This window comes from Serinus canaria, chromosome 4 (genome assembly GCF_022539315.1).
Source record: "Serinus canaria isolate serCan28SL12 chromosome 4, serCan2020, whole genome shotgun sequence".
Lineage (NCBI taxonomy): Eukaryota > Metazoa > Chordata > Aves > Passeriformes > Fringillidae > Serinus > Serinus canaria.
The window spans coordinates 49,844,462-49,870,489 of NC_066317.1; the positions used below are offsets into that span (position 1 = coordinate 49,844,462).

Genomic DNA, 26,028 nt, shown 5'->3' on the forward strand with positions numbered 1-26,028 from the left:
TTATGACTATTAAAAATAGTGCTTCTAATCATATTTTATATGCCTGATCTGAACTGAAGCATAGAAAGATTTTAACATTGTTCTGCAGTTTTTCATTGATTCCTCTCTGTTTCAATATGTATTCCATGAAGTTCATAATAATGAGTCCCATCAATGAAGAGCTGTTTCTGACTTATGGAATATTTTGCATACCTGCTTCTCTGAGAACGTGATTGGCGGTATTAGCAATCGTTACCATAACTAATATTAATCACTCCAAAATTATTTATTTACACAGATAAATGAAGACCAAGTCAAACAAATGGACATAGAGAACAGTTTTATTACCAAATGGAAAGACACTCAGGTAAGTGTCCAGTTAGGCATGGATAAAAGGGAGTGAGGCCATAACATCTCTGTACATAGGTGAGGATGCTCTTCTGTTCATCATTGAGACAGCATCACCCCAGGCACTGCACAGTTGCTAAGTCATGCTTGAATCAGGTGCAAGGTAAAGTGGCTCAGCTTCTTGCTCCCCTCATCAGTTCTCCACAGCAGTTTGCCACAGGCTTCCAGTTAGGGTTAAAACTAATGATGTGCAATTGAGTGATGAAACAGCAGCGCTGTAGTCATGTAACCCTCGTGGGTAATTGGCAACTTAGGCATCAAGCAGCTACAATTAAGAATTGTAAGAATTCTTTACATTTAACAACTGATAGTTTGACATCATTGCATCAAAATGTGTGCATATTTGTGGGAAAATCAGTGATGTAGATACTTAATACTTTGGAATATATAGGTTACCACAGTACTACTATCTCTGGTTATGCATGATTCAGAGAACAACTGAATTGAATTTCTGCTGAATTACTCAAAGTTCACATGTCTGAAATGTCACTGAAGTTGTGTTCCAGGTGGCACTTCATTAGTCGCTTTTCATTTTCTGTCCACCATATACTTATGCCAGCTGTTGCAGTAATTTACATCACATTTTCTCTCCATACGGTTGTTTATGTGAGCCCAGTGGAAATCATGTGTCAGCTTCATTCTTATTTCCAACCTTTTTCTGTAATATCATCTGAAAAGCAAATTTTATAACTAAATGAGCCTTTTTGAGTCTGTGCCACTATAATTAAGCAGCTTTCTTCAAAGTAGCTTTGTAATGCTTTTCCCCACAAATGTTTCCATTAGTTTTCTATTCTCAAAGACTCAACTAACTTAAAAGTGGCATTTTTTCAGAATGTGAATATTCTTTAAAATTCACACTGCCAGTTACTTTTCTATAGAAATGTAATCTTAGCTTCTGTAAATTGGTCGAAATGTATCCCAAAGTTCAACTGTTTTTATATATATATATATGTGAATATATATTTTTCTTAAACTTTTCCTCTGTTTGTAGTAGTATATAAATAAGTAGCATCACTATAAATACCATCCTCAAAAATGAAGACACAAATTGGGATCTTATTGATAATTTGATTATTAAGTATTTATATTTTCCTATTAATGGAATGGTACGTCTTCTGGTGAGTCCCTGTTTCTGCCTTAATTTTTATTCCTGTGCTCTGATCATCACTTATGTTATAGGAAATATTTTTTTGGTACTGGACTGAGATGAATTGCAATCTTTTGAAGGTGCTTATGACTATACTAAAAAGGGAATTGGAACAGAAAAAATGTGAGCCAACATTTTTAGCTTCAGAAAAATAAAGTAATTTCTCATCCATGAAAACAATTTTATTGCCATAGATGAGCAAACCTAGTTACAATGGAAAATACTACATATCCCTTCTCATAAATCATACTTTTCGTCATGATCATAAAGTGTTGGATTTAATGCCTTTCTAATTTCTTTCTGAGTTTTTTGTTAGACATTCTTAAATAACATTTGTTAGTCTTGAGCATATGAAATTTATATATATCATAAATTTGCTTTATCTGATTATTCCACATTAGCATTGTGTACAAAGTCTAGCCTTTTCTCCAACAAATTTGAAGAGCTATATTTAACAGAGCTTGATATCAGGACCATTTGTTTTAATTCCTTATTTAATTGGGTAATGACAAGTTTTCACTGTGATTAATAATCATAAATACACTACTTGTAGTAATGAATTTTTAGTTTATTGCTATGTTCATATGGCTGTGTGGCTGAAATAGTCTGTAATTTGTAATTTTTCATCTCACTTTTAACTAAGTAATTTTGGGGTTACAGTCCTTTTTGATTGTTTTAAATTCTATTTATCTGTTTTGATTCTGAAGTGAACCTGACTAACATCCAAAGCAGGAGGCTTTGGAGGTTACAGGTCTGGCAATTCAAGACGCTGTGATAAACCCATGTCTTGGACTTTGTAGTCTTAAATGTAAATTTAAAATTTTCACTTATGCCATGTTGCCCTAAGTTTTTCTGCTCTTGGATGTATATTTGTAAACTAATGTTAATTTTTGTTTGATGTGATTTGGTTGGATTTATTCAGGGTTTGGATTTTTCTCCCGAATTGTTATTTTTTTCCTTACATTAGTTAAATAATGGTATTCTCCTTGATTCAAATGTTTATTTTTAACAATCAAATGTTTTAATTCTTTCTTTTTAGGTTTCCCAGGCTGGAGATTTGCTTATTGATGTTTATGTGGAAAGAAAGGAGCCAGACTGCAGTATTATAATCAGGGTTAGTGTATAAAAATGATACAGTAATTTTTATGAAGCACTTTTTCTTGAAGTATATTGCATTTATTTTAATATATGTTTTTGTATAAGTACACAATGAAAGTATGAATTTATGTTTATCACTGTTCTTTTAAACATTTTGGTTTAGAATTTGTAGTGTTGTCTTAATTACATAAAGACTGATTATTCTGCATTTTTGATTTTTTGAGAAGAATTTTAAGGAAAATTATACAATTTTAAAGTGGAGATGTCCTGCTTTAGTTTTGCTGTAGTATGCAACAGTGTAAATTCTCCCAAATCTTCATGTGCAACACCCGAGAGCAGTAATAAATACACAATGAATGTTGGTTCTGTTTAGCAGTTATGACCATTAAAATGACATTCCTCCTTTCTTTTTCTCTGTGGCTTTCTTCTTTCTTTGACTGTTAAGAAACCAAAGCTTGTTACTAACTAGAATAGAGATTTTTGAGCTTTCTGTTTAATAGTGTATTTAAACACCTGCCTCTCCATGTAGTAGTGTTCTGTTATTTTTTATTACAGTTTTGTTTCCTTTTTGTTCTGCTCAGCATATGACTCTCAAACACTTTTGTTTGTACATATGGGGTATATTATATACATAGATGGAAATATACACATAAAAAATGCTTCTTAAAATAGGAATATGCATCACTAAGATTAAAAAAATGGTGCTTCTCTAATATTTATCTTCCCACACCCAGGAAATTATATCAAAGCTTTTTTTTTTTTTCCAAATTTTTCTGGGGTAGAGAAAACGAATTTAAAGCTATCAAGTTAATTTTCATCTTTAAAATATAACTTCAGTCTCATGGAACCGAAGAAGGAAAGCTTGCTAGAATCTGATGGATATTTTATGGAGTTCCAGCTCTTTTTTTTTTTTTTTTCTTCCTTTTTTTTTTTTTTTCCTTTAGGGAAATTGCAGGGAGGCAGACTTTGAAAAAATGTATCAGAAATCAGTAATTGAAATGTATGATAAACTGACTCAATTTATATTACAGGTATCACCTTTGATGGAAGCAGAGGAATTAACTAATGATGTTTTAGGAATCAAAAACATTATTCCCAGCAAAGATGATATCTGGGCAGCTTTTGAAGTACTTGAAAATGGAGAATTAGGTTAGTGACATTTAAATGTATGCATGTCAATCAGCTTTTATTATTTTAGTTTTTCAGTACTTAATATCATCAAAAGTTTAGTTAAAGACTTCATGGAAACAAACAAAAAATAGCCTTCATGCCAATGTTTTCCGTTTGGTTGTTGTGGCATTTGCATGATTTCTTTCTTCACTTTGCCAGAAATGATGTCATGAATTGTTTTAAACTACTTATAAATTAAGGGCTGAGAAGGTGTCCTTTCTATTACAGTGCTTTGCAGTTCATTAATCATCAGCTATAGAAAAGTAGTTCTTACCAGTAAGTCATAGAGGAAAACCCTATTTTCATAAGAATGTCAGCACTTGATTTTATAAGCAATAATGCTTTCCAAAAAATTAAATGAGAGAGTACATGTCATTCTTAGGAGAAAGAAACTTTTCTGTTTTGCTAATTCAAACATTTAATGGACGTAGGTGAAAAAAGGAGGCATAAAGTATGTACCTCTTTACATGCTTTAAAGTGTGTTTTTGGCAAGTGGCATTATGGTGTATGTAGCAGAATCTGGAAAAATTTGTTTGAAATATGGTTCTGCTGCCACCAAAAGTAAATGTCACATGGCCACAGTATTCATGAATGGTAGAGTCTTTAACATTGGGAATACTTCATACATGCTGGAGCGTGTTTAAAATCATGGAGAATTTTATTGTTAGAGCTAACTAAAACAATGTAAAGTAGTAGGGATTTTGGCAATTAAAACATATTTTGATGAATATTCCCTAAGGTAATCTTAGGGAATTTTTGAAGAATATATGGAGACAGAAATATGCAACACCTATTTGCATTTCTTAGTAAGTTGCTGATCTTAACTATTTTCATGTTACAGAGGAGGACTGTGAACTTACTTATTTCTATAGTGAAGACATGTGTTTTCAAGTCCAGAAAAAAAATTAGGAAAGTGGAAAAAAATAAGATTACTAAATATTGTTCTAATATTTTTGTTAGTTTTGTTGTATTTGATTTTCAGGTGTGCTTACAATAATTCTTTCAGTTTTACTAATATTACTTACATCCTCAGTCTTGAGCCTGGCAGAATAAAAACTAGGATGGAAGTGTGTTCTCCCTTTCAGCTGAAAATCAATTATCCTGAGCCCTCTTCACATCTTACAGTCTGCTGGTGATGCTGTATAGAAGTGTAATACAGAGTTTGTTTCCAGGTTCATAGATGTGGGTGACAACTGACAAAGAATGCTAGCATCTCTAATCTTTAGAAGAGTCCTGATAATTCCTACAAGTGCAGTAGAAATAATATTTCTTTAGACTGAATAATGGAAAAAAAATTGAGTTTTATTTTCTTAAACTTGATAGATGACACAGGAACATGAAAACTAAACTAGATATGGCCAAGAGAACATTAAATTAAATAAAGAGATAGACCCCACAACAGCTTCTTCAGGTATTTAGCTGCAACAACTAATGTTTTAGTGGGATATTGAAATGGTGTCTGGACTAATGACTATGGAAGACAAACAAAACTAAGCTAAGAGTGAGACACTAGAGGCCCTACATAACACAATAAATATGGGCAGGACATTAGAGTATATCCTACTGAAAGAAGAGTTTCCAACACAAAGTGAAATGGCACACCAGTGTTTTAAATCCAAAACAACCAACCAAAAAGCAAACTAAATTAAGTCCTAATTCATCACCTGACTCCTGTCAGTAGAGACTGTGTTGCTGAAATGTGTTCTTCAAGGATCCCTTTCTGGAAGAATCAGTGCATCAGAAAAAGTGAATTACTGTTTCAAAATGAAAATAATTTTGTCGTTAAGATACAGTCAGGTAGACTCCTGTAATCCTATGGCTGAACCTAACAGGTTTGCCGAGGGCAAGAGCACAGAGAAAATTAATTCTAGAAAATATTTGGTCCAAATGTGACACTGAAGAACTAAAAGAGTCTTTGCTCCTGCAAGTTGATTGTGCTAGTGTCATTTGACAAACACCATGATGCATTTAAAAATTAGTTCAGATAGTGACACTTAATGACAGAAAAAAAGTTTGCATATTTGTTTCAAATGTACATCAGTAATCATGGTGTCTTTCTGATCAAAAATAATTATCTGCCTTTTTTCCTGGTGTGGTCTGCTGCCTGTCCAGTGCATGGTGGTATTCTGCTTGTTACACTCAACCCTGAATTTTTTTAATTTTAAGTTTTTATTTTACTTTTTAATACATACTGTCAGGAAAAAAATCCTGAAAAAGCAAGAAAATTACAATCATATTTTATAGAAAGTCAGTTTCTACTAATAGTTAATGTTGTTTAAGGTTCAAATGACTGGTTTAGAATATTCACCAGCATATGATGACCTAAGTGAAAGAAAGGGTAATTGAATGTATGTGTTGACTCCTTGCTGTTCAAAATATTAGAATTGCAGTATTAAAAAATCAGCTAAATTATTTGCACATGGAAAAGTTGCAGTAATTGATGATTTTATCAAGCCTAATGCAAAATATTTAATACCATATGCTTTTACAAAATAGGGTATGTATAATTTTTTTTAATAATAAGTGATTGATGGATAGTTTGTAAATGAGGTGTGTTACCAGTAAAATAGCTAATGGTTTTCAGCATGATTTATGTACCATGTAATCCATGATGACAGATGGTCTAAAATGTAACCATAAATAAAACAGTAGGTGTTTACTGCGGGAGTGCTGGTGTTCTAGGAAGATGTGGTGATTTGCCAGTCTCTTGCCTCTGATTTGTAAACTTCTTCTCCTTAAAGTAGATTTTCTCTCTTGTACAAAGGCATCAAGTGTTTAAGCTTTATCATGTCTGAGTCCAGCGTTTCCCAAAAATTCAGAAGTTTGAACTTTTAAAACAAAGGGGCCAGAAGAAGTAGTGTTAATAAAGTAGGGGTATCTACTTTCTGCTATCTACAGAATGCTATTCTTGTTAGGCTGTTTTGGTGTCATATCTGGATAATGAAATCTTTATATGGGTGGTATCACAGCTCTACAGGTAGCATAGGTAGTTTGGTATCCTGAAATAGCAGTGGTTTTTTCTGTCACGAAAGTGTGTTATTTGTGGCTGCTGCTTTCTGAGGCTCTAGTGTTCAGGTGTTCTAGAAAATGCCTTTTGCTAGACTGTAGTGCTGGAGAGTCCCAAAGCAGCTGTTGACATTTCATATTCATCTACCATAGCAGGAATGAAAAATGATATTATGGCTGCATACTTTGCCCTTCAGTACTCAAGGGACATGGCTAGACTGTGTGACCCAACATGACAGTGTCATAGAGGTGTGACTTTTCAGGAGCCATACCCAGCTCTTCTCAAGACCTGACCCACAGAAATTGGCATTCAAATGGGAACACAGATCTATTGGAAAAATCCCTCTTTGGAGATTAAATGACATTTGAACCCACAAAGCCATTGTGAAGGCTTTTGTGGGTTCATGAATTACAGCAGATGTTTGCTGCTGAGCAGGTAAAAGCCTTCAGGGATGTGTGTCTTCTCCTTTTCATATCAGTGTTTCATCAGGCTGTGCTCATGTGTTCATGTGACACTCAGATTTCTGCTGGATCCGGTAATGCAGATTTAGGGATGATTTGCAAAATCTTTTCTGCCTTCATTTGGTAGGTGAACTGGGGTTTGTATGGAGTACTGGCTGGGCTTTCTTATCACTGCAGTTTTTCAGTTCTGTGCTAGGTCTCAGAGTTTCTCTTCTAGGATGGATGATGCCTATCAAAAAATGTGTGTTTGAGCATGTGAAGTTTTGCAGTGCACACATACAGTCTAGTAATGAATTCAGTGGTAGTTTAATCTTGCTGTACTTTTTGTACAAGATTGAAATACACAGGTGCAAGTTTGTATACTCCCTAGCCACTGCAACAGGGAGAAGATCTAGTAAGACCACATGCTTTTCCCCTCTAGTAAAAAGAATGAAACCAGGAGTTGGTTTCAGTCTGCTTTGATCAATAACAGTATAATCCATACCAGTTGGAGGCATTTTTTTTCACTGTCATCACTCCAAATTCTTTGGTTCTTTGAATGCAGAGAATTGGTAGCTATGATGCTTCATTTTCATACTGAGCATAGGCCAATAAGGCACAGTATAGCTGAAGGTCTCAGTTCTGTTTGATCATATTTAGGCATGTCCTGCAATTGGTCCTAACTTTTGTATTTAGTTTGAAAGCAGTGCTTTAGTGTCTTTACATTAAAAATTTAACATTACAAAAGAGTCACTGAATGTTTGGCTACTGTTTGTTTAGTTTTATATTCATTACTTGTGCACACACTGCCAGCAAAAGTATTGTCAGTAAAGTGCCTAATTCTCTTATTTTGAAAGCAGTATTTTTCTTCCATAGTTCAAAGTCAATGAGGCCTTGTTGTTTACAGACAAATGTACCTTGTGAGGGCCTCCAATATTGTTGGGTTTTCTCTTTTATTTTAATTCTGGTTTTTTGTGTTTTGTTTCTTTGGCATTTTTCAGAACGTCCTCTGCATTATACAGAGAATGTACTAGAACAAGTTCTTCACTGGAGTTCACTACCAGAGCCTGGCACTGCATATCTAATAATAAAGAGATTTCTAACAGCAGACATGGTGAATCTCTACAATGGTATGTATTTTTTTTTTAAATTTAGTTATTTTACATGGAAATATGAGGATGGCAATTGTTTTCAGTGGAGCAAAGTGTCCCAGAACAACTGAATTACTGCTACTGTACTTTGGTGACTCCCTGTGGAAACACAGAGATTGTGAATGTTTGTTTCTACAAACTATAAGCTCTCCCATTGAAATATAAAAATGAAATTCTGCACTCAGTTCACACTTTGTGAACTTCTACTGTGAAGCTTGAAACTGCTCTTATCTAGGTCATACTGTGGGAATGTATTTATATAATGATGGTATGCTAATAGAAATTTCTATTATCTAATTTGATGCCTTCAAACTACAAAGCTAATTTCACAGAACCAGAATATTCTGAGTTGGAAGGAACCCAGAAGGATCATCAAAGTCCAGCTCCTTGCCTTACACAGGACAGCCCCAGGAATAACACCTGTGCCTGAGAGCATTGTTCAGGCACTTCTTGAACTCTCAGGCTTGTGCTGTGACCATTTCCCTGGGGAGCCATTTCCATTGCCCGACCACCTCTGGGGGAAGCTGTCCTGATATCCAACCTGAATTCCCCTTGTAGAACTTCAGATCATTCTGACACTGGTCAGAGTTACCTTGACACTGGTCACCAAAGAGAAGAGATCACTGTCAGCCCCTCTGCTTCCCCTCAGAAGGAAGTTTTTGACTGAGATGAGGTCTCCCCTCAGTCTTCTCCAGGCTGAACAGACCAAATGACCTCAGCCACTCTTTGTACTTGAGGGCTTCCCCTCAAGGCCCTTCACCATCTTTGTTGCCTTCCTTTGGACACTCCCTAATTGCTTTATAGCCTTCTTATATTGTGGTGCGCAAAACTGTCCCCAGCACTCGAGGTGAGGCTGCCCCAGTGCAGAGGGGAGAGCAGGACAATCCCCTCCCTTGCCCACCTGGTGATGCTGTGCCTGATGAACCCCAGGACAGGGTTGGCCTGCCTGGCTGCTGGCTCACATTGAGCTTTCTGTTGACCAGGACTCCCAGGTCCCCTTCTGTGGCACTGCTTTCCAACATCTCATTCCCCAGTCTGTCCAGAGGTATCCAGGGTTGCCCCATCCCAGTTGACATACTCATTTGAATTACATACTCCATCACTAAATAATTTGGAGGGTATGTGGCCTTTAAAAGGGAGCTGACACTTAAAATACACATCAAGTATATAGTGAAAATATACAGTTTACACATTGCCCTACTCTATTTTTTCCGCCACATAATACCTGGCTTTAAGTCTCCTGTGTAATATGTGTTATCTGCTTTGCGAGAAGTGGAGGTTAGGGAGTTCAAACATTATATCCTGTTTTCAAGCAGTTGAAATCCTGTGTGCTATCACTGTGTAATGTGTGGTGGTAACACATGATGCCTGGTTTAATAATCTTATTTTATCTAATGACTCATTCAAATATATCTATATTTTCTTCTCTTTCTCATACACGGAAATGTTACTCTTTCCATTCTATATATCTTGTCTTGATTTCAAGAAGTAAAATTTATCATATTGTGCTTATTCTTCTGAAAGTAATGACCTTCTCCCACCATGCTTTATTCCTGGAAAAGCATATTTCACAAATGTGAATGAACCTGAACAAGTGTGCTGTTCATGACTTTTATGGTTGTGTTTCACTGTCAATGAATGTGTGATAGCAGATCATGAATGGAGAGAAATTGCCCCATCACCTCACTAGGTATGTGTTGAGATCAGAAGAGGGAATGGGTCATAAGGATTTGTGTGGCTCACTGCTCTAAGAAGCACATAAAGATTAGGCTAGTGTCAGCAATGTACTAAAGATCTGCTTCTATTTGCACTCCTTCCTGTCTCCTAGATTTTGCATCCATTTATTCCCCCACTTTACTACAGTAATTGTTTTCATCAGTTCCGTTCAGTGTGATGTTACTGTAGACACACAGTCTTTTGACTGTTTAAATTTATTAATTTTTTAATGTTTGTTTTAAAATAATTAAAACCTTACCAAATAAATTGGTTTTCTCAGTGGTTTGAAGAGGGAAATTTCTGCCATATTGCAGATTGAGAGTGTTGATGCCTGCAAATTCCATGTGGCAGAGTAATCTTGTGAATCCATCACTACATAGTGTCAGAATGAGAAAATATATCGAACAAAGTTATTGGGGAAGGGATGTTCCCAGTGTACAAGGCACTTATGGTTATAGTGGGGCTCTCCACCTCAAAGTGCACAAGAAATAACTCCAGCTTAAAGGAAGAAGGGGAGACCTCAATCTTTTCTGTCTCTTACACTCTATATGTGGATAACTCCTTTTCACAGAATAATAGGGCTAGGGCCAGATGTCCAACCACTATGATTTGAAGTATGTTTTTTAAAAGTGGATTCACTAATGGGCAACTGGGTGGATGGATGTCCTCCTACTTTGCAGTAAAATTAGTAGGACTGTGATCTTTTAATGTTTAGTATTTAATTCCATGAATATTCCTTATTTCCCTGATTTATGAAATAATCTTAAAGACTAATTATTATATTCCAGACTTTTTTTTTCTGTTAATATTGCTTGAGAGATTTTCATTCTCAGCTCTTGTCTCCTTTTCTTCCTGAGTCTATGATGTTGTTTGAAATAATATTGGCTCAGTAGTGAGCATAAGGAACAGCTCTTTCAGCCTCATTTCATTTTGGCAACTTAGCATAGTCTTCTCTGTCAGTGCAACTTTTCCCGTGTTCCTTATACATAGTACATTCTTGATTTTGATACTTATTCTCATCTTGTCCATTTTAAACTATTTTCTCATGTTCTGCAGCCAAGATGAGATCAGTTGCTCAGAGCAGGGTGCTAATAACACTGGTTGTGGGTTTGATCCCTGTGTGGGGCATACACCCAAGAGTTGAATTCTGGGGTCCTGGTGGGTCCCTCCCGACTCAGACTGTTCTGATCCAAACCTTACACTGAGGTCTAGATGTATGTTTTTTCTTGTATAGAAACCAACTTTCCTTTTCAAGGAAAAAATAGTTTATTTGTATTGGTATGTTTCAGCAAATTTGTAGTGAGTTTTCTATTTTATTACAGTTTTTAGTTGCTAGTTCCTGACAATTAATTCCATAGCTTTTCATGCTTGTTGTAGGAGCACTCTTTCAAGTGTTACTCATTAGGGGAAGATGTGCATTGCATTTTGGTATAAGAGATACTCAAGGACAGCTTAATTCTATTTCAAGACCCATTTTCTTCTCTTTATCTAAAAATTTCTCATATTAAAGTTTTATTTGTTGGAAAACCAGATATATTTATTTGTTAAATTTACTATAAATTCTGTGTATATAGGTCCTTGAAATTTTTCCAGTACAGTGTTGTATAATTTGAGTGGTAAGTATTGATTTCTGAGAACAGGGGCTTTTATTCAGAGATATTCTTTGAAATGCAAGCTTCTAAACCATAGGTGGATCTATCCTCCATGGATTAAGAGTACCTACTTCCTAGTTGCAAAGCTCTAGCAATTTTATCATGTTTGGTAAAGTTCGTGTCTGCAAAATACATTCTGATTAGGACACATCCCTATTGTCTTAGGTTTAGTTAATGAAATGCTGGCTTCTAAAGTATATGGAATATCATCAGTTTAGCAAAATTTTTTTTTCCTCCTTCAGGCTATTCTAATATCTTTGTAAGTATCAAGTGTTTGGCAGATTTGCTGCCATAGGAGTGCTGTGAAGTTTAGAATGAGTTTTTGTCATGTTGCAAGCTGTGTGCAGAAATTTAAAATCTTCCATCTTGGTAAAGATGTGGAAGTATCCTGCTACTCTCATTAAGTACTCTGCTACTCTCATTGTGTATAGTTTATAGAAAAAATTAGAAAAAAGTGGTTATGATTGAGTGGATAAGGATTGATATTCTGTTCTGAACATGAAATAAATATTCTTATTGGCAAAAAGATAATCAGTTTTTTTTTTTAACTGTGCACGTATATTTGCACTTACAACTGAGGACTTTTAACTAATTTCTGATTTTAATTGTTAAAATGTAATGATTCTGGATTTAGATTCTTATTTTTTGATATTTTATCACGTACTGCTTCTTAATAATAGTTTTGATATCGTATGTTCAAAGTCTAAGTGGAATTTTAATGAAAAAAGCCAATTGAGTACTTGTGTAAGAATGAGATTTTCAATACACATTACACCCCTTTTACATCAGAGGTTTATTTCTTATCCTGAAAGTAATATAGTATAAAAGCTAGTGGCATCATTCTGTGACTCCTAAACAAGTTGGTTCAGTATTTCTTAAAAAAATGAATGACTTACAGGAGGTAGCTACACTTAGATAAAATAATAGGTGGTGAAAGCCAATATATGGCATAAGTAGTAGGCTTGTAGTGTTTGGGGCTAATTATCAGCCCTGTTAATTTGGCTCCCTGTTCAAGGTGAAAAGATATTGAGTGGAATGGAGGAGAAGGCTACATCTGCCTACCTGCTCTCTTCTCATGTCTGCAGTCTGCTCTGCTTACCTCAGGGAGAAAAGAATACTTCAAAATTCTGTTGAATTTTCTGTTCTGTCATAAAGACAGTAGAAATTACTGTATTTTCCTTTGTTTTTCCTCACTTTAACTATTAAAGTGCCATTTTGGTTTGAGTTTCATTTTATGTGCATGAGTCAAAGCAGCATGGCAATGGCTGTAATTTACTGTCCAGAAGTTTTTGCTGGGGAAGGGTACTTACAGGGAAAAGCTGACAAAGGAGTGGAAAAATATATGGATATTGAGCAGAATAGGAAACTTGAAAATACCTAGAAGTGGTGGTGCAGTAATTTATATATACTAGTAATACTTCTTTGCATTATTTTATTTAGGATTTTAAATATCTGAGAATGCACTGAAAAATCTGGTCTTTAACACTGAAAGCCCTTGATAGTTCTGGTACCTTTTTTTTTTAAATAAAAACTTTCTCAGTACAAAGTTAAATACTTTATAAAGCTGACTGCAAAGTTACTGTTTGGGTTTGTGTGGGAGGTGTTATTTTGCTTGAGTTTTTTATTAATTTTACCAAATATATGTGGGTTTGTGTGTATTTTAACCCAAAAAAATCAGACGGACTCATGACAAAATCGGATCTTTATTGAAATGTTATGCCTCTCAAGCACAGAGATTAAAAGTATCAGTGTCGTACTCTTGGTTTTAACTACATATATGCTGAAAACATTCTTTTAATTAAAGTTTGATGGTAGATTCTTTACCTGTTATCATACAAGTGAAACAGACTTTTTTCCCACCAGTAATTAAAATAATAATGGTGTGTATATTTAAGAATGAATGTAGAATGTATGAATGTAGAATACATTAATGTGCAATACGTATTAAAATGTAATATTTAGTGTGTATATATATATATATGTGTGTGTGTGTGTGTGTGTCTGTATTTATATAATTAATATAATTATTTATATGTATATATATAGCATAATACAAAATCAATTTTACCAATGTAATTTTTAGGAGCTTCCATTGTTGTAAAATCCTCTAACAAAATGCTTTTTTTTTTCTTGGTAGAGAAAAATGAGAAAGGTAGTGTGAAAGCAGGCAATCTGAAGTGCAAGGAAGAGCCATCAAAACTGCTGTCTGGAAACAAATTTCAGGAGCGTTACTTTGTGTTACGGGAAGGAAACTTGCTTCTGTATAAGGATATGAAGGTACAGCAGACAAACTCTCCAACCAACTTGGCTTTAAGCTTTCTTTTCTGTTTTGTTTGAAAAAGAAAAGATCAACATTTCTCATATGAAATGGCAACTTCTAGAATCTAAGAAGTTAACATCTAAGACTTTTGTCTTGCTCTTTTGAAGGTGTCTTAGTAGAAGGAGTTTGTGTAAGTTTGTAATTTAGCTGTTGTAGTTATGCATTACTCTAAGCTTTAAAAATTAAAAATAGAATAATGTTTGGGTGCTTTGTGCTGACATTAAATTATTTGAAACCTGCTGTAGAAATCTGCAGAAGTAATATGGAGCCTAAAGGAGTGCATGCCATTTTTTTCTCGGTATTTCACACAAAGCCCTTACAAATTCAAACAGCAGGGTTCTTATTCATGCACGTCTCATGAGAGAAGAGATTATAGGAAACAATAACTCTCAATACACTAGGAAAATAATTCCCCACTTCCCAACAATATTTTTCAGATGTGTTCTCAGTCCTCTAAAAGCTAGTATGGATAATTAAGTTATGTATACCTCAGAATTCCATAGAACTGAATTTAGTCATGATTAATAGCAGGAAGGATTCTGTTTTAAATATTTCATGGGAGTTTTCTCAGAACAGTGGGTTTGAGTGTATGCAGCTTGTATTTAAGTATAAAGCCAAATAATATTAATAAAGAACTATGTTTTAGTTCCAATTATTTCTTGTTTAAAAAAAAAAAATCAAAGTTTCAAGTGCTTTTATTTTTGCTGACCGCTGTTTTTTTCCCATCCAAAAAATATAGATGCATATTGCTGACCCTCCTAAAGTACTTTTTTAAGACATATCTTTTGCTCACGTAAGCTAATGCACTGTGTCTTCTTGTGAAGCTGTGGATACAATCTTAATTAGAATGACCCCAGAATGTCACAAATAGTGTCTTACAATTTAGTGCTAAAACTCAAATTGGCACATATGTGAGAATAAATTAATATGCCCATAAAACCTTAATTAGTATCTTGGAAAGAATTTATGACAGGATTGTTTTACCACTTTATAATCTCCTCTTTTAAGCCATTCTAATTTATAAAAAATTGAATTCCCCAACTCAGGAGGTGCTTTAAACACTTATTTTTAAATTATATTTTTTTAATGCAAATGGCAATACCATTCTGATCAAATAGTATCTGAGTTTGTTTTACATTTTTTGAGAGATATTAATCTACCATGAATAATCTTGGTTTAATTTTAGTCATATTTAGGAATAAATAGTAGGAACGCTTGACATTGCAGATGGAAAATTGTAGTTAATAAGGCCACATGTGCTAATTAATTTATAAATTCTCATTAATAGCAAATTAAATTTGTATATGCAGGTGGAGATTCATTCTGTTCAGTGTTTCTCTTGTTCAAGAGCAATTATCAAAAACATTGAAAGTTTCCATGAATACTGTATTCTAAATTGCTATATTGTGCTAATTGACTGAAATAACTTACCCCTTTAATGTTCTGTTGCTAAGAGATAAGCTCACAGACAAAGAAATGGCTCCCTTAAGGTGCATTATTGTGAGAAGTATGCAATTGTTTAAGTTATTACTATATTCTGCAGGGGTATTTTTTCATCCTGGCAGTACCCTTCTTTTGAGCAGGAAGTTGCACAAGAATACCAACCATTAAACTGTTGTGTGTTCTGTTGTTTTCTTAAGTTCTCTTAAGTGTCTCTTTTTTCCCACACTGGAGTGTTAGAAATTGAAAGCTACAGAATGGGAAATTGAGAATCCAGGGACAGTAAACACTAGGGAGTAGCTTTGTGAACTGGGATTATAACATTTGTTAAATTGTTTGGTGCAGTTTTTTCTACATTGAAAGCTAAAACACTTGACCTAAAAGTACTAAAGGAATGCTTTTGTGTTAAATATTTTTCTCCGTAATAGTGTGCATCTATTGTTTCCTTTCAGCACTTCATCTTCCAGTAACATTCAGTTCTCACACCTGTGGGTCTATGTCTTCTGTAGATTGACTAGAGGTAGTTTGTTCAAGAAGGAGCAAGCAAGGAACCTCAGGAGATCCTTGTCCAGCTTCCTGTGCACAGCAGGGATAGCAGCTGAGGTCAGGACATGTTGTGCATGGCTTTAATCTGTTAAAGTCTTCGAAAACCCTGAGGACAGGTAGCACAACCTTTCTGAGCAGCCTGTTGCAGTACCTGACTGTCCTCATGGGAGAAAGTTTGTCTGTCCTTAGGTGTAGTCTTCTCCCAATACAAGATGCCTCACTTGGTCTGCTTTGAAATTTCCCTGTAGGCTCTGGGGGGCTGCTGTTGGGTCAGCCTCTCCTCCAGGGCAAGTGCTCCAGCCCCCAGATGGCCTGGTGGGCCCCTACTGAACCCTCTCCAGATTACTGATTCTCTTTTTTTGTCTCAAGGATCCCAAAGGTGCAGTCACGCAAGTAATAAGGAAAGCAGGAGAATCATTCTCCTCCACCTCCTCACTGGGCTTCTGCTAGCTCAGGAAAGCAAGACCACCTTTGCTGTTAGGATACTCTGTTGGTTTATGCCCAGCTTGGCACCTACCAGCATGCTCTGGTCCCTATCAGCAGAACTGCCTCCCACTCTCTGTCAAAGAGTTTTTCCCTTCACCTGTGCAGGAGTTTGTGTATACTATTGTTAAATGTAATGAGATTCCTGTTGTTCCATTTCTTTGTGCTGTGTAGGTTCCTCTAAAAGTCCCAATACTGGTGTTCTCCAGAAACCAGGTGTATTCCTGCTGTCTCACTGGGCTGCCCTTCCTGAAGATATCAGGAGGAACAAAGCCCTGCCCTCCCCATCCTCTGTCCCATAAAAGTCAGGATATGTTATCCAGAGACTTCTATGGTTTGTTTGAAGACATATTTTGCTTTATTCTTCATCCTGATTTAGTGGCCCCGGTGGCCTAATGGATGAAGCACTGTCTAAACCAGGGATTGTGGGTTTGAGTCAGTCAGCACAGCTTCATCAAGGGCAAGTCCTGCCTGACCAACTTAGTGGCCTTCTATGATAAATTGACTATGTCAGTGGACAAGGGAGGAGTTGCAGGTGCCATGTATCTGGAATTCTGTAAAACCCTTGACACGGTCCCTCCCAATATTATTTTCTCTAAATTGGAGAGGGATGGAATTGATGGAGTGGATTGTTAGATGGATAAGAAAGTGGTTGGATAGTCACATCCACAGGGTAGTGATCAATGGCTCAGGGTCCTGATGGACATCACTGACATGTGGTGTCCTTCAGAGGTCCTTACTGGGATTAGTGCTACTTAATATATTTATTAGTGACACAGAAAGGGGGATTGAGTGCATCTTCAACAGATGTCAGCAAGCTGGGGGTATGGTTGATACACCTTGGGAACAGGATGCCATCCAGAAGGGCCTGGACAAGTATGAAAAGTAAACCCATGGGAATCTCAGCAGGCTTAACATGATCAAGTGCAAGGTGTTGCACCTTGTTTGGGCCAACTCATGATATCAGCCCAGTCTGGGGGATGAACAGATCCAGAGCAGCCCTGCCAGGGAGGAAATGGTGATGCTGGTGGGTGAGAGGCTGGACATGATCCAGCATGGGCACTCACAGCCCAGAGAGCCAAAGGTGTCCTGGGCTGTGAGTGCCCCGTGGGCAGCAGGGGAGGGAGGGGATTCTGCCCCTCTGCTCTGCTCTGGTGAGAGCCCAGCACAGGAAGGACATGGGTGTGTTAGAGCGAGTCCAAGGGAGGTTGCCTGGTTGATTAGAGGGGTGGAGCACCTCATCTCTGAAAGAAGTCTGAAAGACCTGGGTTTGGTCAGCCTGGAAAAGAGACCTACTTGTGGCCTTCTAGTACCTGAAAGGAGCCTAGAAGAAAGACGGAAACAGATGTTTTAGAAGAGTGTAATGCAGCAGAACAACAGGAATGCCTTCAAACTGAGAGTAGGTATAGACTATTAGGAAGAATTCTTTCCTGTGAGGGTGGTGAGGCACTGGAACAGGTTACCCAGAAAATCTGGGGATGCCCTATCACTGGAAGTGTTCACGGTCAGGCTAGATAGGGCTCAGAGCAACCTGGTCTAGTGAAAGATGTTCCTGTTCATGGGAGGGGGGTTGGAACTAGATAGTCTTTAAAGTCCCTTCCAACCCAAAACATTCTCTGATATGAAGAAAATTTTCACCATTCCACAGAAGAGGTTATTTAACAGCGAGCAATCCTATTTCCCATCTTCCTGTCTCATGAAGAGTTTGTGTTCTTATATAGCATCACGTCTTTATTATTCTGATTGTGTTACAGTTTTGTGATTTCATGTGAATCTTAAGTTCTTAATCAGTCTGCTTCCAGTAATAGTGACTGGTACACTTTATTAATGGCAAAAAAGAGATAAAATATTTTAAGGATTTGCTAGAAAAGAGGAGTGCACTCCATGAAAGAAACTGAACTGTGAAATCAGTCATGTGGCATTTTCTCTTTGGCACATTCCTGATTCATTACTTAGAATCTTACTTTATTTGCAGGCTAGCAAACCTGAAAAAGTGTTGCCTGTCAGTTCTCTGAAGCTTTATCTTGGAGTGAAAAAGAAAATGAAGCCACCAACAAAGTAAGAATAGAAAAGAAAAGAAAATAAACACTGTGTAAAAAGTATTGTAGTATCATCAATAAAGGGTAGAATAGAAAATTGTGTAACAAGGAAAAGTAAAGAAGCCTATAGCAGTATGCTGAATTAAATTATCCCCTGTAATATTATTTGTTCTGTTCCTATATTTGTTTTCATGTTCCATATTAACTAATCTGTGCAACTAAATTACTTTATTGATTTTCTCTTTGTAATCTAAGGTGCATTTTTAATCTCTTGTGGATATGGTCGTTCCTGGCTCACTTAGTTTTGTGGTATATGTCCTGCATGTCATTGGTGGACACACTTTCCTTGCACCAAGTAAAAAGAGAGAAGAGAAAACCAGTTAGTCATGGCCCTTACTGGCAGTTCCTGTTGTTCAGCAGAGGATTTTCCCTTTTCAGGATCTTTGTTATTTTGATATTTCTGCTAGTTGAAGACTACAGTGCCCTTTACAAACATCAGTGACTGTCTCTCAGGAAAAGAGCACTGGAAAATGACACCTGTTTTTCTCAGATGTTTCCAGTTCTTGTTCAGTCAAAGCTTTGAGATACTGAGACAATGCACATAGGATCTTATCCCAGAGGGAGTCTAGGTTGGCTGTAGCCTTTAAACAGATCTGCTTGAACTTTTCCTTTACAGCTGGCAAATCAAAACACCCCAAAAGAGTCTGTGAATTTCAAAGCTTAGCCATGTTAAAGAAAATGTTGGTGGTTTTTTTGGGTGTGTTTTTTTTTTTTCAATTCAAGTGCAGAATGAGTAGGAGATTAGTCCAAAATAGGAGTAAAAAGATTATGTAAATGTGTCTTTGCAGGTTTTTTTACCTTGAGGTTTATTTTTAGTCTACTTTAAAAAAGAAGAGTTTACCAAGTCTCTTCTGGATCTCCAGAAGCGTCTGTTTCACCTCAGAGGCTTGATTGTGTACACACTCCCTTTTTGTTTCCCTAGTAATTATTAAATCCTTATAAAATCACGTGATTCCTTTTGTTTATAGTACAAGCATAGCTCTTTTCTCTCTGTGACTTTCACACTGCAGTGGATTCTTTACCAGACAGTTTTATTTCCAGCTCCTTTTAGAAAGCACAGCCACAGAAAAAATGCGGCAGCTAGTCAGCTGTCATCTGCAGTGCTTTGCTATAACCCTTTGTCTAAAACTGAAAGTTCATTAACTGTGAATCAGTTGAAAGAAAATTAGCAAAATCCATACTGAAACCCACAACTTTATTCTGGATTTGCAGTACACATTTAGACTTTGCAAAAAAAAAATTTTGTTTATTTAAAAGGACTATATAAAGGTAATTAATTTCTGCAGTTTGAGGAGTAGTCCCTGTTTATGGAACTAATTTTTGAAAATCTTCTTTTTTTCAGCTGGGGACTTGCAGTATTTTCTGAAAAACACCAGTGGTAGGTAAACATGAAATTCATGCTTGGTTTAACTTCACTGTCTAACATTTGTTGAAATATTCAATTTCAAAATAAGAGTGTTTGAAAACTAATGGGCATTATTTTGCTTTCATGTCAAATTTTATTTTTGTTTTTTTAATTAAAGAAACTTTCTTAGTTGGTATGTTTGGTTCATCTTTTGGGTTTAGGTGTCTGGCTTCCTTCTGTGAGCAGAGACCAAAAAATAGTCATAAAGTTAGAATGATAGATTTTAGTCCTGTGCACATGCTTAAAAGGAAGCACAGGCATTGTCTTCAAAATAGGTAAAGTGATAATTTGAAGTATTTATATATGCCTGTTTTTTTGGGGAGTGTTAATAGTAAATATGGATAGGAGGAATGAATTTAAGCACTATTTGATGTAGTTTAGAAGCCTATTCTTTAATATGTTTAACAGGTGTCTCCATTGTTTTTAATATTAATTATGTATTGTGTTCTAGGTATATATGTTGTGATGGACAAGATGTGCAGATGGAGTGGATGATCAGCATTTTTATGGCACAGGTACTAATCTCATCAGAAAATGTAACTCATTCTGCTGTTATAAAAATCCCATTAAATATGTATGTGTTATATATAAGGTTCAGTGCCAAAGTTTCTGGAATACTTCATGTAATAAAAGTGCCAAAAGATGTGTCTTAGTCCATGAAGACTATGGGTGCTCTGAGAGTAAGAACATTAGATTCTGACATCACCTCCCCTTCCCACCCCACTGTGTTGTGTAGAGAAGCTTGGTAAAGAAGGACAATTATTTCCTTTGCAGAAAGCTCTTGTGGGTGAAATTTTGGCCATTGACCTAAAGGGTGTGTCTGTGTGCCACAATACCCAAGTGCTATTTCTCTGCTCACTAGTTAGGATGCTATTAAAGTAGTCATGAAAGACAGGTGTAATGTTTAAAAGCATGGTGGTGTGAACTAGCCCAGTTGAAGAGCTGTGCCAATACAGCTTTATTTCTCTGGTATCTGGGTTTGTTTTGTTAACACTGACAATTCAATGTGTTGGGTAGGCTTTATCCTAAATTAAGTACTCTTCTGCTTGCTATGAGATTGTAAGGTGGGTATATGTTTGAGTGGCATACAACACATCCTTGGAAATGGAGTTTAATGTTTGCATTGGAGAAGTGGAAGTAAGCAAGATGGGAAGAATTTAGCCTGACAGGAGACTGGAACATAGTTAAAGGTTTTAACAGGATTTTGTGTCTGTGTCAGATTTTGCTTTTTCCCATGATGTTCAAGGAGCTTTGCAGGATATCACTGTGAATAAACATTGCTAGATTTATGATTACCTGGGAGCTTTGTGTTTCATAAAGTAGGCTGAGCACAAGACTTAGTTGAAATACAGACTTAGTGACTTCCTAAAACAGAATCTGACTTTCACAGATAGTAGTGCTAGAAGTATAATGCGTGCCTTGAAAGTAAGACTTCCAAATTCTTGTCCTTTTCAGGTCTCTTAACTGAAATGACAATTGCTGTTTCTATGGAAACAGCTGGCATACATCTTCTGGGCATAACATGAGCAGTGTCACAGCAAATAGGCTCAGAGGTTATTGATATAGGAAACTTAGAAGTAACTCATGCAAGGTTGGTAACTGTTGAAGTCCTTTTGACATAAAATCACGATGAAGGACAGTCTTACGATTCTGCTCAGGCAGATGTACAGTGTTCCTTTGACAATATAGATAAAAACTGGGAGGCATTGCTCACTGTCCAGGATAAATTTTCCTAAAAGAAAAAAAAGACTAAATCATTTCATGTACATTAAAAAAAATTGCTATGAAATCATACTGTTAATTTTAAAACTTTATTCCAATGAATGAACAGTGCAATGAATTGGCAGTACTACTTTGAAAGGGTTTTTTGGTTTGGCTTGATATTTTGTGGAAATTGTTGATTTTTTTTTTTTTTACAAGCATTCTGGACATCAGTAAAGTTGTCGGTCTATAGACTACATGAGAAATTATGTGCTAATGATGCAGATGCAGATTTATTGTATTGTTCTTATTGCAATCTACTACTTCATTACAGAGAAAATTTCCTTAAGAATGCAATGCCTCATATTGGTAAATTTTGCTGTAAGATCTCTAAAAAGTCTTGCATCATACAACAGCAGACAATAATTACCACATTATCCCATTTCTAAACCAGAAAGCTGTAAATGTCAGCTGAGATTATTTCTAATTAGAATTTTCAGGTTGAGACCATCTTTAGGGAAGTCAGCTATTTTTTTTACTGTATATGTTGTCACTGTATTTGAACAGACATGTTAGAGAAACTGTGGGCAGCACATCTTTGTGAGTGGAATAACTTAGATTGGAAATTGATAAATACTGTAAAATTGGTTTTGAAGAGTTAACACATTGACATTTAATGATCTTGTGCAATTAAGAGGGACATAAACCAATATTACTGCATTCCTCAGTGCTTGAGAAGACTCAAGTTTTATTAGTAATTAATATCAGTAAGGTAGTAGTACTAGTACTGTTTTTTTCCTGGTGTCTAATAATGTTTATTCCTGTAGTATAACCAGTGCAGAGTATATAAATAGCAAAGTGTAGGTACCACTGTAATCTGGGTACAAGAGTACTTTGATACAGGCAATCAAGTAAACCCAGGGGTTATTAATCTTCCATTTCAAACTGGTACATAATAAGTGTTTGAAGTAGGACCAGTGTTTCTTTCAGTTCTATGTAAAACCATCCTGAAAAGCACGATTCTTGAATTCTGTAATAGTTCTGTACTGATTCTCTTAAGAGCATGCATAGAATTCAGTTGGAAGTAATTAATTCGTATGAAGATGGACACAATAGTTTTCTTCCAGTTTCCTTGTCTTTGATCAGCTGGAGGCACATTATACTACCATGAGGTGCAGTTGAACAGAGGGGTCAAAACTATGAATAAATACATTTTTTATGTGGCCTAATGCATTGCTAGTGTTTCTGATATACTTTCTCAGTTCTATTTCAAGAAATGTTGCAGGCACAAAAGGGAGATCAGGCTGCTTAGTTGACAGGGATGGTGTCCTTAGGCTTGCTGGGATTTAAGGCAGATAGTTTTCTTCAGAAGCTGATTAAAGTTTCTCCATCACTTTCTGGATTGTATTTGTTTGTTGTATCTTGATCCACAATAAACTGATTTTGATTGGCAAGAGCTGCTCTTTCAGATAATAATTTCTCATTTTATTAGAAGAAAATGTTCCTAATGGAGTGAAGTCTCCTCTTCACTGGACAGAACTCCTATCACAGACTTTTGCATCACTCTGGTCACATCATGTGTGAGAATTTTTTACTTCATCAAGATATGAGTCTATAAAATACTTCTAAATTTGGAACCATGGCTTTCAATTTCTAGTCAGCCATCATGAGTCAGTAATCACTGATTCTGATGGGTTTTAATGGTAGTCCTCTTTTTACTTGCAGATCATGTGCAAGTATGATCATACCTCCTCATAGATTGAAACTGGTTTTTTAAATACAGTCTTCAAGAGACTTGGTTCATTGATTTGCAGTTCTGGCTTGCCAGTTTCCTTCAAAGATTTGCTGATTTTGCTGTAGGCCTTGGATATTGACTTTGATTCACAGAATCTCATGTTGATGATTTTTCAGTAAAATAGTCTTGAAATACCTTGTCCTCAAATCTTTCTGGTTTTTATTAGCATTACTTGAGGACTGTGAGCTCATGTGCTCATATTTGAAATGTTCAGGAGGTGATTTTATCTTATTTCAGAAGCTTTTGTTGGGACTCATGAAAGCATGTTTCTGTGGAATTTTGAAATTGTGAAACAAGTCAAAATGTGTGTCATGTTTAATGATATTTTCTACTTTTTGAGGATAATGAGAATAATCTTAAGGAAGGAAGATGTTTGATACATGACAATTATGTAGAGACATTTTGGTTCTTTTCACTCAACATTGTGCAGCACTTACAAAATACTAATACAATTTTAAGCATGATAGTGTTTTTCCCTTTCTCCCACAATAGTAGGACATGGTATTGTGCAGTATATAGCTTTTTCCAAGGGAGTTTTGCATACCAAAGAATCTTATGTATTTATGAAATTGTAGATGGAAAATAAGGAATCATTTTCTTCTTCAGCATGCAGATATATGGCCACCTGCTGGGAAAGCAAGAAAACAATCCATAACTAAAAGCCCAAAGATCAGAGGCTTACCACTAATTCCCATTCATCAGGAGAAGAACACTTGTAAAATCCAAGGGAATACAGAGGTAAGTGGGGTTTAAACTTGATGCAGAACTTTTAACCACAATGCTGTAATAAATAGTCCAGTAATAATGAACTCCCTTGAGCTGGATTAATATAGAATGCAGGTGCTCTTATTATCAATGCCTCTTCCAATATTTTGTCATGAAAGGAACATTTAGGAAAATTTAATTAAAACTATTGTAGTCTCAAGTTACATAACCTCTCTGGCTGTTTAGTAAATCATAATGGAGTTTTATTTGTGCTTGCTTTTTTTTGAGTAGAGATTGTTCATTAGGAGTAAATAAGACTTCTAGCTGGAAATATTATGCACATTATTACAGTACGGGTTTTATTTTTAATAAGCTCCTTGAAAACTGTCCTGCATGCACATCTTAAAATATTTTTTCTTCTGTCTAAAATAACTGCATGATTTTAGTTATCTGCTCTGTGAATGTAATGGAAAAGCTCAGATCGAACTAATGTCAATACATTTAAGTTGTGCTATTATTGGTCTCAAAGAAGACTGAGGGGCTTTAGTTACAACTCTTTGAATGGACTGAGCTTTGTTACTGCATTACTGCACTAGTGCTCTAGTGATGTGTCTTAACCTTATTATATGAGCTTGAGATTACTTTCTGGTATCCACATAGAGAAACTGATGCCTGTGGGGAGAACTTACTTGCCTTTATTCCAGCTGAGATGAAGCAGTGGAGGCACTGTTCTGCTTGGGAATAGTAGTGGTAACTGGCCTGACTGCAGCACTGCATAACTGTTGAAACAACAGATTGGTCCTTTGACTGCAGCAGTATCATTTCTTGCACATTTTGGAACATTTTGAATATAGGGGTTATTATGGGATGTGTTATCACCACTAACAGAGATGGTGGTTCAGGTACAGAATGGTAAAGATGGCTATTTCCATAGTAAAGCAAAAGGGCAGGCATAGTGCTTTATGTAAAATACAACTCCATCTCATGTTACACTTCCTTCCAGAAAGAATTTCTGCTCTGCCTAATTACAAGAGTATAAAGCTTTGTGTATATAAGCATTTTGTAATTTGTTTACAAACTTTTGTATTTTGTTTGTCTTTTTTAGCCTTCTCTCAAAAATTATTTTTGCAATTTTAATTAAGTTCTTTCTGATGCTTGTATTTTCAAACTTCTTTGATGAAAGTAATCAGGTCTCGTCAGTCAAAAAACTTCATAACCCTTAGGTGTGTCTTGTACGTGTTCTTTATGCAGGTATACTTGAAACCTCTCAGTACATTGTTTGAGATGGCTACAAATTCAAACATTCTAGGATAAAAGTTTTATTGAATTCTGAGCTTCATTATTAAAAATCCTTAATGCCTTATAGTTACTGTATGTTTTTGGGGTTTTTTTTTGGTGGATAATTTGCTTTATTAGGGAGAACTTTAATGTTTCGTACACTGCAGCTTTGAGGAGGTCTGCATTTAATTTAAAATCAAAAATCCACCATTTTCATTATTTATGCCATGATTAAATCTAGAGAATTTTTTATGAAAAAGGTATTTGCATACTTTAGGAAGGTTAACACAATACATAATAAAAAATAAAAACTAAGGTTTTTTTTTATGGAAAGCTAAAACTGGAATGAACAGTAAAATAGTGGTAGAAAGTATATATATGATACGGTTTATTAAGAAGAAATATTATACCCCAGTGGAGTCAGTTAAAAGAAATGTACCATTGGGAGACCATGCCTTCAGTCCTTCAGTCTTTGAATTTGAGTACTC

The 26,028-nt window shown here is 35.8% G+C and overlaps 1 protein-coding gene across 1 annotated transcript in view; it reads left to right on the plus strand.

The window, feature by feature from the left end:
* ARAP2 (ArfGAP with RhoGAP domain, ankyrin repeat and PH domain 2) overlaps nucleotides 1-26,028 on the plus strand; it is a 115,613-nt gene that overhangs the window by 84,845 nt on the left and 4,740 nt on the right. The window contains exons 24-32 of the mRNA XM_009101440.4: nucleotides 278-346; nucleotides 2,574-2,648; nucleotides 3,664-3,781; nucleotides 8,251-8,379; nucleotides 13,906-14,045; nucleotides 18,533-18,615; nucleotides 19,999-20,034; nucleotides 20,513-20,576; nucleotides 24,164-24,295. Coding sequence (XP_009099688.1) covers nucleotides 278-346; nucleotides 2,574-2,648; nucleotides 3,664-3,781; nucleotides 8,251-8,379; nucleotides 13,906-14,045; nucleotides 18,533-18,615; nucleotides 19,999-20,034; nucleotides 20,513-20,576; nucleotides 24,164-24,295 — 846 coding nt within the window. The remainder of the gene's footprint in view (nucleotides 1-277; nucleotides 347-2,573; nucleotides 2,649-3,663; nucleotides 3,782-8,250; nucleotides 8,380-13,905; nucleotides 14,046-18,532; nucleotides 18,616-19,998; nucleotides 20,035-20,512; nucleotides 20,577-24,163; nucleotides 24,296-26,028) is intronic.